This window comes from Miscanthus floridulus, chromosome 11 (assembly GCF_019320115.1).
Source record: "Miscanthus floridulus cultivar M001 chromosome 11, ASM1932011v1, whole genome shotgun sequence".
In the NCBI taxonomy this organism is placed as follows: domain Eukaryota; kingdom Viridiplantae; phylum Streptophyta; class Magnoliopsida; order Poales; family Poaceae; genus Miscanthus; species Miscanthus floridulus.
In genome coordinates, this window is record NC_089590.1 from 94754237 (window position 1) to 94770438 (window position 16202).

Consider the following 16202-nt stretch of genomic DNA (forward strand, 5'->3'; position numbering starts at 1 on the left):
GACTGGGGTAGACGCGCTCATCGAAGAAGAGCTACCTACTCTCCCAGCTCCCTCGAAGTGGACGTACTCGATAGTGAAGTCGTCGTACGTCGAAGCCGAGCCGTCGTCCACCGCCTTGTCCCACGCCCATCCTCGCCCTTCATTGAACACAACATCGCATGCCATGCGCATACGCTGTGTCTTCGGGTCAAGGATGCGGTAGGCCTTCGAGCCCTCCATGTAGCATATGAAAACTCCCAGAGTGCTCCTATCGTCGAGCTTGCTGATGTGGCCAAGCTCCTTGGCGAACGCGAGGCAGCCGAAGACCCGCAAATGGGAGACCACCGGCTTGCGCCCATGCCAAGCCTCGTACGGCGTCCTACCGTCAAGTGCCTTGATAGGCGAGCGGTTGAGGATGTAGACGGCCGACACCACCGCCTCTCCCTAGAAGACAGCCAACATCCCCCTCTGCTTGAGAAGGGCCTGAGCCATCCCCACAACCGTCTGGTTGCGTCACTCGATGACGTCATTCTGCTACGGGCTGTATGGCACAAAGTAGTGGCACTGAATGCCCTCATCAGCGCAGTACAACATTAATTCAACCGACGTTGTTAGTGCGCAGCACGCGTAGCTTGCGACCGCACTCCGCCTCTACAGCAGCCTGCGAGCACCTGATGGCGTCCGCAGCCTCTCCCTTGCTACCGAGGACCATCACCCACATGTAGTGGGAGAGGTCGTCGATGAGCAGCAGGAAGTAGCATCGTCCTCCTAGTGTGGTCGGTGTCACATGGCCACACAAGTCCCCGTGCACAAGCTCGAGCCTCTCCTTGGCTCAAAAGCTCACTTGCTGGGGAAAGGGGAGTCGCCTCTGCTTCGTCAACACGCAGACGTCGCAGAGCTGCTCCACATGGTCGAGGCACGGCAGGCCTCACACCATCTCCGTGGCACTGAGCCGCTTCAGGGCCTCAAAGTGAAGGTGCCCGAAGCGCTCGTGCCACTGCCACACCTCATTATCTCGACGAGCAGCGAGATAGAGGGGTTGTGCCACCTACACGTTAAGGACGTAGAGTCGATTTGCGCTTCTGGATACCTTGGCAAGAAGGCGGCGACGGCGATCCCAAATCCTCAACCACCACGCGCGAACCGTTCTCATCTAGCTGTCCCAAGCTGATGATGGAGTTCCTCAACACGGGGATGTAGTAGACTCCGGTGAGCAGTCTGTGCTCACCAGACATGGCGGTGAAGATGATGAAGCTGACGCCCTTGATCTCCACGCCGGAGGCATCCCCAAACTTGACGGAGCCTCGGACGCTAGAGTCAAGCTCGGTGAAGAACTCCCATCGACTAGTCATGTGATGGGTGGCGCTGGTGTCGAGGCACCACCCGTCAGTCTTGTCATTGTCGGAGCCGTTGCCAAGGAGGGCGTGTGCTTTTGGCTCGTCAAGGTGGAGGAGAGCCGCTGCGGCCGGTGCTGCTGGAGTTAGCTCGATGCTTGCATGTGCCACGAACAGAGCCAGCTCCTCCTCTGCCTGTGCGACGTGGGCCTAGCCACGTCGTGGCTATCGACAGTCCTTGGCCCAATGGTCAAGCTAGCTGTAGTTGCGGCAGGCGTCGTCTCGTGCCGGCTTATGCTTGCCGGCGGCGCCACCCTTGGCGCCTCTGCGGGCATCACCCTCGGCACGTCCCCGCGCCCCGGCCTGGGCGTCTCTGCGTGCCTTGCGCGGCTTGCCACGCTTGCAGCTGCCAGTCGCGGAAGAAGGCTCCCCCTTCTTTCGGTCACCTTGGCAGGCATCCCACTGCTCCCGAGTGAGAAGGAGCTTCCCGCCAGTGGTGATGGGCCCCGAGAGAGACTGTGGCTCATCGCTGTCGACGACCTTGAGATGACCTATCGCCTCCTCGATCGACATCGTGCAGAGATCCAGCAAGGACTCGATCGAGCGAGCCATCTGCTTGTACTTCTCGGGGACGCAGCGGAAGAGCTTTTCGACAGCTCTCTCCTCACCGTAGGTGTCATCGCCGAACTACACCATCTTCTGCAATAGAGTGTTGAGACAGAGAGCAAAGTCATCAACATCCTCACCTGGCTTGAAGGCTAGGTTCTCCCACTCCTTGCGAAGTGCCTACAGTGTGGACTTGCGGGCGCGGTCGCTGCCGATGCGTGCCGCAGCGATGGCGTCCCAAGCCTCCTTGGCAGTCCGCTTGTTGGTAAGCGAGAACTGCATCTCGGACGGGACTACAGCGATAAGGGCATCCAGCGCCCGTCGATCCTGGTCGTAGTCGACATCGTTGTACCGGACTGCCTCTCACATGTGCCGCACCTGGAGCTTTACCCTCATCACCGAAGCCCACTCAACGTAGTTGGTCTTAGTGAGGGTAGGCCACCCACCGTCGGGGCCGCTGCCCACTGCGCCACCCGCGCTCGCGCTGCCTCCCTCCCCAGCAGCTCGAGGTCCGCGTTGGCGCTGCCGTCAGCAGAAACGGAGCTGCTGATGCTGCCGCGCAGATCCTCGACCTCTACTGCTGTCGCACGCGCTGCATCCGCCGTCGCCGTTGCTTCCGCCTCTACTCTGGCTGCTGCCAGCTCCGCCGCTGCCAGCTTCGATGCCCTTGCCTCCGCCGCAGCGGTCTCTGCAGCCGCTCGCTCGCGTTCCCCTACCACGGCAAGTTCGGCCTCCTGCCGACGTCGCATGCTCGAGACGACCGAGCGATGAGACTGTCCTGCGGACATGACGCGCTACCGGGAGGCTGCTGCGTGGGGAGAGGGCTGCTTCAGACGGCCGGAGCTGCTGCTACTCTTAGCTGGGGCTGTTGCGAGGCTAGGAAAGAAGATGAGCAGGAGATGCTCGGGCTACAGGATAATACGGCTCTGATACCAGTTGTTAGTCGCTGAATTCTTACTCTTGGTAGTAGCAGAATTCTTACTCTCATCGAGAGATGATGACACTAGGAGTTGGGGCAATTTTTTTAGTTTATTTCCAAATGTCATGTCAACCTGAAGGGTTGGGGATACATACTTATAGGCTGCTAGCCAGCCAAGCATATGCCAAGATGCTAGTCTAATGTGCTAGTCTAAAATGCTAAGATGCAAGATATTGTCCTAGATGCTAAGATACTGTCCTTGTGGCAGCAACAGCCAGCAGTCCCACAAAGACCAGACCAGCCAGACTTATCCATCAGGGGGACATCTCTATGCTGAATCCTCATGCCCTGAGTTGTCCTTTGATATTCCAACAAGAGATGAATAGACACCCATCGTTCCGGTAGGGGCAGGCTATTAGGCTAATCAGGAATCAAACAAAGCATGAAAAGGACATAATAGTAAGTAATGAATAGCCAAACAAATGGATCTTGTTTCTTCGATGAGGGGTGACTAGTTATTTGCTTGTCATTCTTGCTGGGTGACAATCGAACAAAACGGTAATATCGAACCGTGTTTTTCCAATTGCTACTGAAGACAACGCTGTTTATCATTTTCTTCAGTCGTCTTTTAGAAATGGCTAGTATCTGTTGGTACATATCAAGTGATTCCTCATTGGTCCGTTGAATCAATTAAGTTGGACTGCATCTATATAATGCACATTCCAGGGGATTGTCCATATCCTTTAGAACCAAAACTCTTCCTGGAAACATACATCAGCTTATGGCATTTGCAGTAGCAAACACTTTTCTTGAGAAAAGCTTTCGTCGTTCTCTAACCGATGTTCGATAACAAAGTTCAATCAAATCCACATCAAATCGATCCAATCATTGCTTTACTCCAGCTGGGAATCCACTGGGTGGTGGTCAGTGGTCACTGATCAGCCGTTAGAAATTACTGCAGGTATCTGAGCATATGGGACATTTGGACTGCTCCTGGCGTCTTCAGAATCCAATGATCCGTAAAGAAGCAAGAGAAACCACGGCCGAAAGTGCCGTCCCGGTCGCATCAACGCGCAAATGGTGAAGTATGCACACGCGTCGGTGGTGCATTGCAGTTTAATGCAGAAATACCAAGGATATAGACAGGTTTCAGCTGTTACCGGTTTCTTACTTTTTTACCGGCAACGCAACAAAGGGAAAACCGAGTTAAATCGATCCGATCCAGTCATCGTTTTAGTTTCAATCTGTACAATGGAGAATCCATTGGGGCTGTCACTGACCAGCCGTTAAAAAGAAGAAGTCTCTTCGGAATCTCCATGGTCAGAAACAAGAACTAGAAACCACTGTAGAGAGAGAGAGGCTGCCGTCGAGGTCCCTCTGGGATCGATCGCATAGTGAGACTGTCAGTCTCAATTCTGACAGCCAGAAACCAAAAGAAAAAAGACCACCTGTGAGCTGGTGCAGTATTTGCAGACGCAGGTATACTCTCTCTCTCTCTCTCTCTCTCGTCAATGTATCCGAATGGACGGTGAAACTTATGCAGATATGGGATTTTCAGATTTGCACGCGCAGGCAGGCGTGCCAACGTGGAAAGAATTGGTCAAGAATCTTATCTGGATGCATGTGTGTGTATATCATAGAAATATATCCTTGCAGCTAGGCTTGGTGCTTCGCCGGTTGGTGCTGGGGTAGAAAAGGCAGCAGGGAGGCTGTAGGTGGTGGTGGTCGGCCTCTGAATGCCTGAAGGGCCATTGCAGCGGATCACTGCTCGGCTCATCGGCGCTCCCAACTCCACAGTCCAATCCTTTTCTTTTTCAATTCCTCGTAGGATTCGTCCATGGCTCGCCCGCGCAAACGACATGGCAAGCCAGGTGGCGCAGGTGTCGAGTGTCACAACCCAACCAAAGTACAAACCCACGATGGCATTCGCATCGCATGGTATCTTGTGTTAGGGACGATGATAGATTAAAAAGAATACAAAAGACTATAAAGCAATCCGTAGTATAATTGTTAAAGGGGATTGCTTGATAATTCATAATCCTGCCCAGGTTCAGCTATTTTCCTAAATTCCTTGTATTTGAGTAATAATTTTTCAGTGCTTCTATACACTAATTAAATGACGGATTGTGGTGTACCTATCAAATTTGTTCAGCTATTTCTTTAAATCCTTTGCATTTAGGTGTAATTTTTCAGCTATTTCTCGGGTTGTCTTGACACAAGTTCGCGGAATTAGTAGTCGGAGCATCTGCTCCACCGTCGCACGTACATATACTAGTACTACATGCTATCCTATCAGAGTAGATAAATACTAGTACTAGTGTGTATCCAAGAGGATGTCAGATGGACGCCTGGCTATAGCAAGCAACGAAGGAATTGTACCTTGTTACTCAAGATGTGATCATCATGAGCTTTCGCCTATATTTCTGCACATAAACTGACCATAGAAATGAACACACCAGATCATAATGAAGTAAAGCCGCATCACCTTAACATACTGTGTTGACAATAACAAAACTGGTTTCCCCACACCAAAGGATAACATAAGCTGTTGACAGAAAAACGACGCTAGTTTCACCAAACCGAAGGGCAATCTGTTGACAGAAAAACGACGCTAGTTTCACCAAACCTTAGGACAATCTGTTGACAGACACGAAGCTGGTCTCACCGAAACAAAAGGCTACTGTAAGTGCTCAATCTTTTTAACATTCGACTCTTATATGTGCGGCAAAATGAATAAGAAAAGGGCCATATGCTCGGACTATTAGCAACGGTGCAAGCTCAGTTTTCAGCCCTGTCTGCTGAGGAAGATGGCGATGGGGACACCAGGTGCGTTTTTCTCCAGCAGCGAAACATGCTCACCGGCCTTAGCGCGAGCAGCTTCGTCGGACGCCGAGAGCACCTCGACTTGCTCAAGGCCCAGCTGCCTCTTGATCAGCTCCATGTTCTCCCGGAGAACATCCATCTCACCAAACGGAAGCTTCAAGTCCAACGCCTGAGGACCAACCTCCAATGCCTCGTCCTTCTTCTTTTTTATGAAGGGCATGCACAGCTTCTGAACTTGCTTCAAGTTCATTTCCTGCCCGATGGGGCACTCCTTCAGAGCTTCTGCTATTTCCTTATCAGGTGCGAAGGAGCGACTTTGGCTGTTGAACTTGGACTGCAGCACCCTCAAGCACTGCTCTTTCCAGCCAGAGTAGTGCTCGTCCACATATATAAGGCCAATGCTCATCTTCTTTTCCTCGGCTGGAGGTGCTGGTGCAGCTCCCTTCTTAGGCTTCTTCGAACCAGACTCTTGCTTCTGAAGCAGCTTCCTGAATGAAACTATGGAATCCTGCAAGTATTTATTTGCAATTCTCAGCGTAGGATCAGGGGTGTCTGCGACTGGCCAGCCAGCTTTTATTGCAAAGCCTTCTTTCTTCATGATCTTCTGCCACACGTGCTCAGCGTAGTGTGGGCAGATGGGGGTGATGAGCCTGGTCTGGACATCCATAAATCGCCACAACAGATCACGGTTCATGCCTGCTGCACCGCAAGAGAGCCTGTACTCATCTCTAGCCGATTGGAGGTCATAAAAGCCAGACGTCAGGGCGGCTCTGAACATGAAAGCATTGTAGCTCTTCTCAGTTTCTATGATTGCAATGTTCATCTCATTTTCAAACACACGGTCAGCATATGTAGTGGGCGGCCCAGCTCTTAATTTAGATTCAGCAGCTGTAACCTCTTCCATCCATGAAATTTCTTTTGTAAGCCTCATCACAGCAGAATTTGCAGTTTCAGTGACAAAGTTTGCATCATCCACGCCATCGCCAGCATCAGCAAGGGCAAATCTAGTGGCATCAGAAGAGTACTTTTTGATGGCATCTTCGAGAGTTAAGAAATTCCCTGTGGACTTGGACATTTTTTCAGAATTAAGCATAAGATGCCCATTGCAGCGGAAACCAAGAGGCCAATGGTGCTCAGGAAGAAGTGCTGTATGATTGTATATGCAGAATGTCAGATGGTTTTGAATAAGGTCTTTACCAGACACACGGATATCAAACGGGTACCAGTACTCAAATTCCTGCTTCATTTTGTTCAACAGAGCAGCAGGGATGTCACTTTTTGGTGCTGGACCATCACAAAACACAAAATCCCAGACATCATCCGTCATTTCTTCTGGCCTTACTGAAGATATTTCTTTCCCATACATATTACCATTTTGCAAATGATGTGCAATTGTATAATAAGCCATGTATAGGGTTGAATCAGAAAGAGATTCTACAAGGAACTGCTCATCCCATGGGATTCGAGTACCAAGGCCAAAAGAACGTGAACAAGCCCACTGGTTCAGCCAGCCCAATGTGTGTTCAAAACCATTACGGGATTCAGTTGAGAATGTATTCATGTGGTCCAAACATTTGACTGCCTTCTGCTTCCATTCAGCCTCACCATAAGTTATGTACCACTGATCAGTGAGGGCAACAACACATTCATCACCAGATCTAGACATGACCTTCTTCTCCGGCTCACTATACAAGACGGCTGTGCCTTCTTCCAAAAGCTTGCTTTTAATCAGCGGCTTCGCTTCTTGAACCTTTCTACCACTGAACTCACCCACAATCATTGTTCCATCAGTAAATCCCTTCAGATATGTCATTCTTTTTGCTTCAGCAAGCTTCTCCTTGTCGTTCTGGCTTTTAATCTTAAGATCATGACAAACCTTCTCTGCTGACTTGTCTCCAAATTCAGGAATGTGGATTATTGGTATAATCTCATAAGGAAGAACCCACTCATCTTTCACTCCATACTTTGCTCTCAGTGCTGGCTTTGCGACTAAATCTTGCAGTGCCATGAAATCATCAGGTGAATCACTTGGAACACTAGTCACAATGCCAGTACCTTTGTCAGTCAAGACAGTGAGCATTGGAAGAGCATATATGGTTTCATTGAAGGCAAGAGGAGATTTCAGTGGCAAACCAATCAAATCAGTGCCAGACAGCTCACATAAGCAGGTTGGTTTTTCAGGAACCCTGGATAGGTGTTGGTATGCAAGATTAAGAGCAGACCTGGCTGTAAGGATGAAGACATCAGTGTCGTTGATCTCAAAAGCACCATACATTCCATCAGGAAGGACCCAGCAATTTGTCTGTCCATACATCGTCTCAGGTCTTAGTGTAGCAGCTGCCAAATATACCTTCCTCCCTTCTAACGCCTTCAGCTTGGGAGGAAAAGGTGATATCACCTCCATTTTAATCAAGACGTATTCTTGTGGCTGCACACCTTCACCTGTTGCCCTATCATGATCAGCACAAGGTTGGCCATCCAACGGAGAGTAGATCGTGTACCTCATGTCTTTGACAACCTTGCCCAATTTCTTCAGCTTCCTCATCTGCCACTTAACAAAAGCATCATAGTACGGATTCATGTCAGTAGTTATGAATGACCTCCTCCAGTCGCAACCCAAGCCAAATTTCTGGAGAACCTCCTTTGCCAATGGAGGGAAGTGAGTCAACCAGTGATAAGGATCTTGAAATCTGGCAATTTCTTCATCATCTAGACCAAAGCTCTTCATGATCTCCCACTGGTACTTTTGTGCACCAGCCTTTGCAGTAGCCTTGGACTTCTTCCCCTTAAACTTATCCGGGGCAACAACATCAGCCTGGTCAGCTTGGATAGCATCTGCTACTGCAGCACTAGAACCCTCTGCCACGGGAAACACCGGAGGATATCCATATTGTTGGATTTCCCTAGCAAGCTTATCAGCTGAGGCCTTGATGGGCATTCCAGTGCAGTGGAAAGCAAAAGGCAAAAGGACATTGGAGCCACGAAGCCTGTGGTATGCAGCACCGAACTCAAGCTTGGACAACGAGAAGGCATGGCCCAGATGCAGCAAGCCATTCATGTAAGGGTATGGAAAGTTCCCAAAGAATTTTTCCCCGGGGCTTGGAGGCTCATTGCCAGGATCAGCCTCAAAAACCTTGTTCTCATCCCAAAACTTCTGAACCTCTGATTCATTGTTGAGCAAAAAGTCTGTCCGGGCACGACTCTTTGGTTCATCAGGATTCGTTGACATTTTCCTGGAATATCAACAAAAAAGAATGTCAAAGGCTAGCGTCTCAAATTGATTCTTTTAACTCAACTAAATTCATATCTGAAGTGTAAAAGAGAGAAGAGCTAACAAAGGCATGAAACATACAGAAACAAACATTTATTTTTGAACGAAGTATAGCATCACAATCTCATGTTAACTCGACTGAATTCATATCTTAGGTGTAAAAAAAGAGAGCTAACAGATGCATGAAACATACTTAGCATCTATTTTGAATGAAATATAAAATCATAATTTGATATTAACTCAACCAAATTCACATCAGTAACTCAAAAAGAAAAGTGCTAACAGGAGCATGAAACATACAGATAGTGCTAACAGGAGCATGAAACATACAAGGTATACCATCAGTCCATCACAATTTGATTGTAGTTCAACTGAATCCATATCTCAAGTGTAAAGAAGAGAAGAACTAACAGATGTATGAAACATACAGATACAAGCATTTATATTTTTTTAAAGAAGTAAACCATCACAGTTTAATGTTAAAAGAACTGAGCTGATATCTGAAGTGTAAAGAAATGGAGAAGCTAACAGGCACATGAGAAAAACAGGAATACACATTTACTTCCGAACAAAGTATAACATCAGAAACTCCGCCCAACCCCAACTTCTAAGAAGCGAGACGGCTATGGATATAACATGAGACAAGCAGTTCAGTTCGATTCAGTCTAACCCCAAATTTGTTTGGCACATCAAAGGACTGCTACTGATAATTCTGTCCCTATCATCCACATGGCAAGAGTTCTTCGATATTTTTTGTCCAAGTTTGTTTGCCACATGAATGAAGTCACATCCACCCAGCAAAGGGATCTGCAATGAAATGGATGAACTGAACTACCCATCACAGCAAGGTTGCGGTTGCGGATGGAGATCACTTTCTCTCCTCTCCACCACGCTCACGCTAGAAACCACCCCACCAAGGCAATCAACAAGCAGATCAATGACAACAAGAATCCCCTGTCCAACCCCACAAGGAGAATCTAGGACAATTGCCAAGAAATTCGGTATATAGAAATACAAAATAACAACAAGTATAATACACATATATATTACATGTGAAAGGTCTAAGTTCAAAACCTGCATGAATTACAATATAAATACTACTAGTTCTAGGATGATTTGCTGATTCATTGGCAATGATGTGTTTCCTAAAAGAGAAAGATACGTAAAATCTTAGTATGACATCTGCTTAAGTGCTTATGGCCACGAACTGAACTGCCCTAGCGATCATTGGGACTTACTATACATTACCAAATAGGCAATTACAAGTGACCAAGCACTGAACAAGCAGGGAAAAGGACTGAAAAAACAACTAACCCTCCGTTCACGCAGCAGATGCACCTGACGACGTCCTTGATTCCTCGGTTCAGGAACTTGTCCTCCGAGGCTGCAAATTCGCCCACAATCAATCATCACGGCGGGACAAGAAGAAACTCAGAACCGAAAACGGGCACGTAATAATCGAACAGGACCAACAGACAAGTATGACGAACCTAGACGCACGAGCTCGAGGGTCCGCTTGCAAAGATTCTTGCCGGCGAGGGTACTCGCGATGCGCGCCAGCGCCCCCCGGGCCCTCTTCTTCGTCGGACGTCGGTGCGACCTGGAGAACGTGCCGCGGCTGCCGCGTGCGTGGGACGGCGGCGGCGGCGGCCGTGCGTAGTCGCTAGGAAGTAGCTAGCGCTGGTGTGGAGAAGAAGGTAGGGTTGGATTAGAGTTTGTGCCTTCATTGGGGTTTGGGTTTGGACTTTGGGCTGTATGATAACCCAGAATCTCAGATCCTTCATGAAAAAAGATTAGGCCCAAATCCATGGTAGTGATGGGCTTATATGGGCTGCCTTTGGGCCGGGCCTGGAACCTCGTGTCCCACGTCGCCGGTGGTTGCTGGTTGTGGGTTGTCACGGTCACGGGGCTGGGAAGCCTAGCTAGGCCAGCGGAGTAAGATTTTTTTTTTATTTCGATACTTTTATTAAATTTCGTCTTTTAAAAAACAATTGGCCCTTTCGAAAAATTGTAAAAAAAATCCTCCCGCCAATTGAAGTGGGTGTGCCCCAATAGTTCCCTTCCTGTGTGAATCTCAAAAGATCATAACTTTTATGTATATAGATAAGCTTCAGTGTAGTTAATAGTTATTTGAAAATTTTAAACATCTGCTCCCTCTGTCCTAATTTATTTGTCGTTTTCGGTTTTCATGTCACAAGTTTGACTCGATTTGTAGAAAATACGTGCAACATTTGTATCACTAAATAAATTTATTAAAAACTAGATTCAAAGATCTTTCCAATGATACCAATTATGTACCATAAATATTAATATTTTTAATATATATTTTGTCAAAGTTGTTTCTAGGGAAACAAAAGCGACAAATATTTTGGGATGGAGGGAGTACATAGTTCATGACCATTTCATCTAAAGCCATTTCTATGCTAGATCTAGACACTATACAAATTAGTTTGACCTTAAATTTGCTAAAAAGGTTCTATGAGATACAAAATTGTAGATCTCACTGACCACAGGAACATTCATGTAAATTCTATCCCTATGCAAGGTTATATTAAAAGATATCAGTTCTCTAAGATATATTGTGCTAGTAAGTGGACAGATCAGGGTGATTTCTTCGCTCCCTTCTTAAGTCATATATACCTAAATTTGTAAAGTTTTTGGTATAGGCTTATATGATAACATTTTTAAAGGAATCGTGCTCATTGAGTTATATAACTTTTTGACTCACAACATTTTTTGACTATATATCGGTTGCAAAATAATGGATATAAAAGAACCATGAACTAATAAAGTTATAGATCTTGACATGCTAGAATTTTCGTATATAACTTCATTTTTGTTCGAGGCCGTATGTAAAAGTTAAGTCCTTAAGAAAAGTACTCCCTTCGTTCTAAAGTACAAGACATTTTGATATTTGTAGATATATATTATTCTTACTGTATGTAGATGTAGTGTATATCTAAGTGTGTAATAAAAATTATATACATAGAAACATCAAAACGTTTTATAGTTTGAAATTGAGGGAGTAATTCAGTTAGCGGTAGAATTTGCTGTTTTCAATCCTGTCACTTCAATTAGCGATAGAATATATTTTAGTAATTTTTTTAATATTTAGTAGGCAATTATTTCATTTATTTTTTAAAAAAAAAAAATCTCCGAAACAAACGTGTGCTACTACTTGAGGCCTACATCCTTCGTGGCGGGCCGGACAGGACCCCCCAATTTCATCTCTCTCTCTCATGTAGTAATGGACGGAGGAGAATTCTGTCGTCGTCAGATCGATCACAACTGACGCGACGCAACGAGGGGGACCTCTGGTCCGTTGGCAATGCAATGCAGCAGGTAGAGGAGGTTCCTGCGACGTTCTAGATGGATTCCTCGTCTGGTCCCTCGGCGAGGACCGTGTGAACGTACAACCGTGGCGTGCGCCGCGCACAGTGACCTGCTGCCCGCAGCGGCAGCGGCTGGCCGGCCGGCAGCCATCAGCGAGCGAGCGAGCGAGCGAACGCATGACATGATCGATCGACCTCACCGACGTCCGGTGCAGGTCCGAGTCACGGATCCACGGGTGATGCGATGGAATCCCTCCTGCCGTTGCGCCCAAGTATAGTTGGCCAACGGTACGGCCTGGGCCTGGGCCAAGCACGGTCCGCAGGGTCCTGCCAGCACGGCACGCCGTACCTCCCGTGTTGTGTCTCTCCGGATCTCGTGTCTCTCCTTCGGTCCAAGCACACAGCTCTACGGGTCGAAATCATGGATTTAAATAGCGGGCTATAGCAACACTATAACACCGCTATAGTCTCTGGAGAAAGCTCCCGCTACGCTATTTCTATTTTTCCGCTATATCATTTATAACTACTATATTATGCTTTAACGTCGCTAAATTGATTAGCCGTGACTTTAAAATAGCATTGCTATTTTAACTTTAGCTTTTAGAGTGACAATCTACTTATTATATATTTATCTTTTGTTGTTAAGTTAATCTTTTAGAAAAATGAACACTTGAGTCTCACAAATTATGCTATAATGTCATATTAAATAATATTCCCTAGACTCCTAAAGCCTTGAAAACATATTTGTGTTCAGTAATTTTCACGATTCTTGTGTTTTTATGAAATAATTACTTGATTTTTTATGGTTTTCTTAAAAATCGCTATCTGCCATAGCTTCGCTATAGCTGAGCTATAGCTTTATAGCTTCTGAAAAAAAAGATGCCGCTATATTGCAATAGCCTGCTATTTTAAACCTTGGTCGAAATCTGTGCCGCGTCGGCCTGGTAAGCACGGCAAAATCCATGAGTCGTGCCAGCCCACAACCCGGTGCCATTAAAACACCTCAAACTGCTTCTCTCATGCAACACTTCTCTATTTTCACAATCACATTTCACAATTCATTCACATTTCAGTATTTCACATTCACAAGTAATAAATTAATCACAGTCACAGATTCTTAATTCTAACAAAAGCTAGCAAAGGAGACAAGAGAATTAAAATAACTGAGTTGTTTGTACAATGCTGCCTCATTAAAAACCTTTCTAGGTAAAACTCATCCTTGTGAGAAACTCTAGAAAAGAAAAAAAAAGTGCAGCACAGCTCTTAATAAGTCTCCCATCGTTGTTCAAAGATCCCAAGTCACACAGTCACAGTCACATATGACAGATACAAAATGGAGATAACAGATTAATTAAGCACTCTCTCCTCTCTCAACACTAATTACCAACAGCCCTAGATGTACCAGCCTCAGCCCTAGATGAACCAGCAATACCAGCAGCCCATCTACATCTTCATCGAGGTACAGATTCTTTAAGGAGTCCTTCAGATCTTGGTTGTCAACATTATGTTGTAATTTGTTTTCTTCCAACTCCTAATCCTTTATGCAAGTTAGCATCTCCACAGTTTCAGACAAGAGACGGCGTCGCCACTCTTCAATTATCCTTCCTCTCAAGCTAAAACATGATTCCGAAGAGACAATAGAAACAAGAACATACATAATATATCTAGTCATTATAGATATGATTGAATAGGTTAGTTTGTGGTCACGTCATTAGAGAAGTAAATCAAAATCACCTCATATGCAGTGACATTATTACTGTCTAGATAAAATGAAAGCTCATTAGCAGTAGAAGCAGATGAAGATAAAGTGGGGGCACAGGCAAGGGAAAGACCAACAACAGATCTAGGGCCTTTAAAGATTCTTTCACATGCCTATTTTCTCTTACCTGTATGGATTATAGGCTGTGCAACCCTTTGACTCCTAGCTGCACCAAACTTTCTCTCAGATTTGTTAAATAACTTGTAAATTTTAGTTTTCACATCAGCATAATATGAAGTATAATCACAACCAGTGCTCTCTTTAAGTAATTCCAGGACTCTAAATAAATCTCTCACCTTAACTCTAGGATCAAGAATGAATGCAAATGGATATAACAAAGGTATATGCTGCCAGTATTTAAGGAATTTAAGCTTCATAGGATATACAACAACAATTAAATTTTGATCTTTTTCACTTGCATGTAAATTAGAAGTAATTTCTAGCAGATGGTGTAGGATAAGTGGACTAGTTGGATAATAAACACCAGAAAGAACAACAGTGGAGTCAAAATAGTTCCAGAAACCCTAATATCTTTTCAGCTATATACCAATGCCTTGCAGACAATAATTCAGAGCCATAATTGGAATTAATGAACACAAAAAAAACATGCTTATATGGAACCAAGTGTTTAAGCATGAGATATGTGCATTCCATATAATATCTAAATCTAAGCCAAACTTTCTAGGTCTAACACCCTGAGCAGTACAGTAGTTCTTAAACATAACAATTCTTTGATTAGAGTAATTTAAAAAGTTAATAGCAGTTCTAAAATCTTCTGTGTAAGGTTTGAATCTCTTTAAACCAGATTTTACAATCAGATTAATGATATGACAAGCACACCGTTGATGCACAAGACTGTACTTACGCTTAGAAGGATCAACAAACTCAGGTGTAGGATTAGGACCCAAATTACCAGCAAACATAGGTGTCAAAGTTTCCATAGCCTTAGTATTAGAAGAAGCATTGTCTAGAGTTACAGAGAAAACCTTATCAATGAGACCAAACTCCTCAACCACACAAGCAACTCTTTCAGTAATATTTTCACCAGTATGTTTTACCTCAATCAACCTAAGCATAATAACATTTTTCTGTAACTTCAAATCAGTACTAACAAAATGAGCAATAACACTAATGTAATCCTCCTTAGCATTACCAGACCAAATGTCCAATGTCAGAGCAATAGAGGAAGCAGCAGACAACACATAATTCTTAAGCATATTACGACGTTCAGTAAACAGTTTACTCAGATCTCTAGTGGTGGTCTATCTAGATACTTTAACAAACCTAAGGTTATGAACACGGACAATGTAATCCTCCTAAGCCTCTGTCTCACCAATACCTAACATCAAATCAAGCCTAGCAATCAAGCGATACAATTCAGATCTAGCAACATCAAGGTTATAGCCCCAGTTATGCATAGAACCATCAGTATTGTAAGCAAGCCTAGACTGAACCCTAGCAGCTTGATTAGTTTTCTGCCTACAAGATTTCTGGTGCCTCTTCAAGTGCCAAGTGTCAGCATTAGATCTAGTAGACAAAGTATGCTTACACATTTTATAGGTAGCTTTAGTGTAGATTTTTCTACCATTCACAGTCTCATAGATCTCATCAAAATCAGCCCACATAGCAGATTTACGTTTACCAACACCAGGTCCAGAAGAGGTACCAGTACCAGCAACAGATGGAGTTGAGCCGTTGGAGCAGACCGAGGTCCTAGTCGTCGTCGCCCCTTCACCACCACCGCCATCCAGATCGATCGGAGCAGCAGAGCCGCTACCGACATGGTTACCAAACAAGACAGCACCGTCTTCATGGGTGTTGTCGTTGTCCTCAAGGGCCAGGCCTACCACGATCAGATTGTCGTTGCAGGTGAGCGGCCAGATGATCTCGTCATCAGCACCAGCCATGGTGCCCTCGACCGCGGAGGGCTCTCTAGCACTGTTTCTCAACGGTGCATGGGGCTACCTTGGTCGCTCTATGCCACAGCTAGAGGATGATGCATTGGCTACCGACCTATGCAAAGAGATGGAGAAGGAGGAAAAGAACATATTAGAATAGATCAATCATTATTCATCAATGAAAGAAGAGGATGGTTAGGGCTAGGGTTGTACCTGTGCAACCGAAGCCTGGTTTAAAGGTCCAAATGGCTAGAGGGAGGGTGAATAGCCTATTAAAATTC

The 16202-nt window shown here is 45.6% G+C and overlaps 1 protein-coding gene across 1 annotated transcript; it reads right to left on the bottom strand.

The window, feature by feature from the left end:
* Window positions 1-5304: 5304 nt before the first annotated feature.
* LOC136492671 (leucine--tRNA ligase, cytoplasmic-like) lies at window positions 5305-10646 on the bottom strand. Its single transcript, XM_066488663.1, has 3 exons — window positions 10423-10646; window positions 10247-10316; window positions 5305-8894 (listed from the first exon to the last, which is right to left on the bottom strand). The coding sequence occupies exon 3, from the start codon at window positions 8888-8890 to the stop codon at window positions 5624-5626; it is 3267 nt and encodes a 1088-aa protein (XP_066344760.1). The 5' UTR covers window positions 8891-8894; window positions 10247-10316; window positions 10423-10646; the 3' UTR covers window positions 5305-5623.
* Between the last annotated feature and the right edge of the window lie 5556 nt (window positions 10647-16202).

Bases quoted from the DNA above. Each gene is read 5' to 3' on its own strand.
- LOC136492671 (XM_066488663.1), bottom strand. From the start codon at position 8,890: ATGTCAACGAATCCTGATGAACCAAAGAGTCGTGCCCGGACAGACTTT.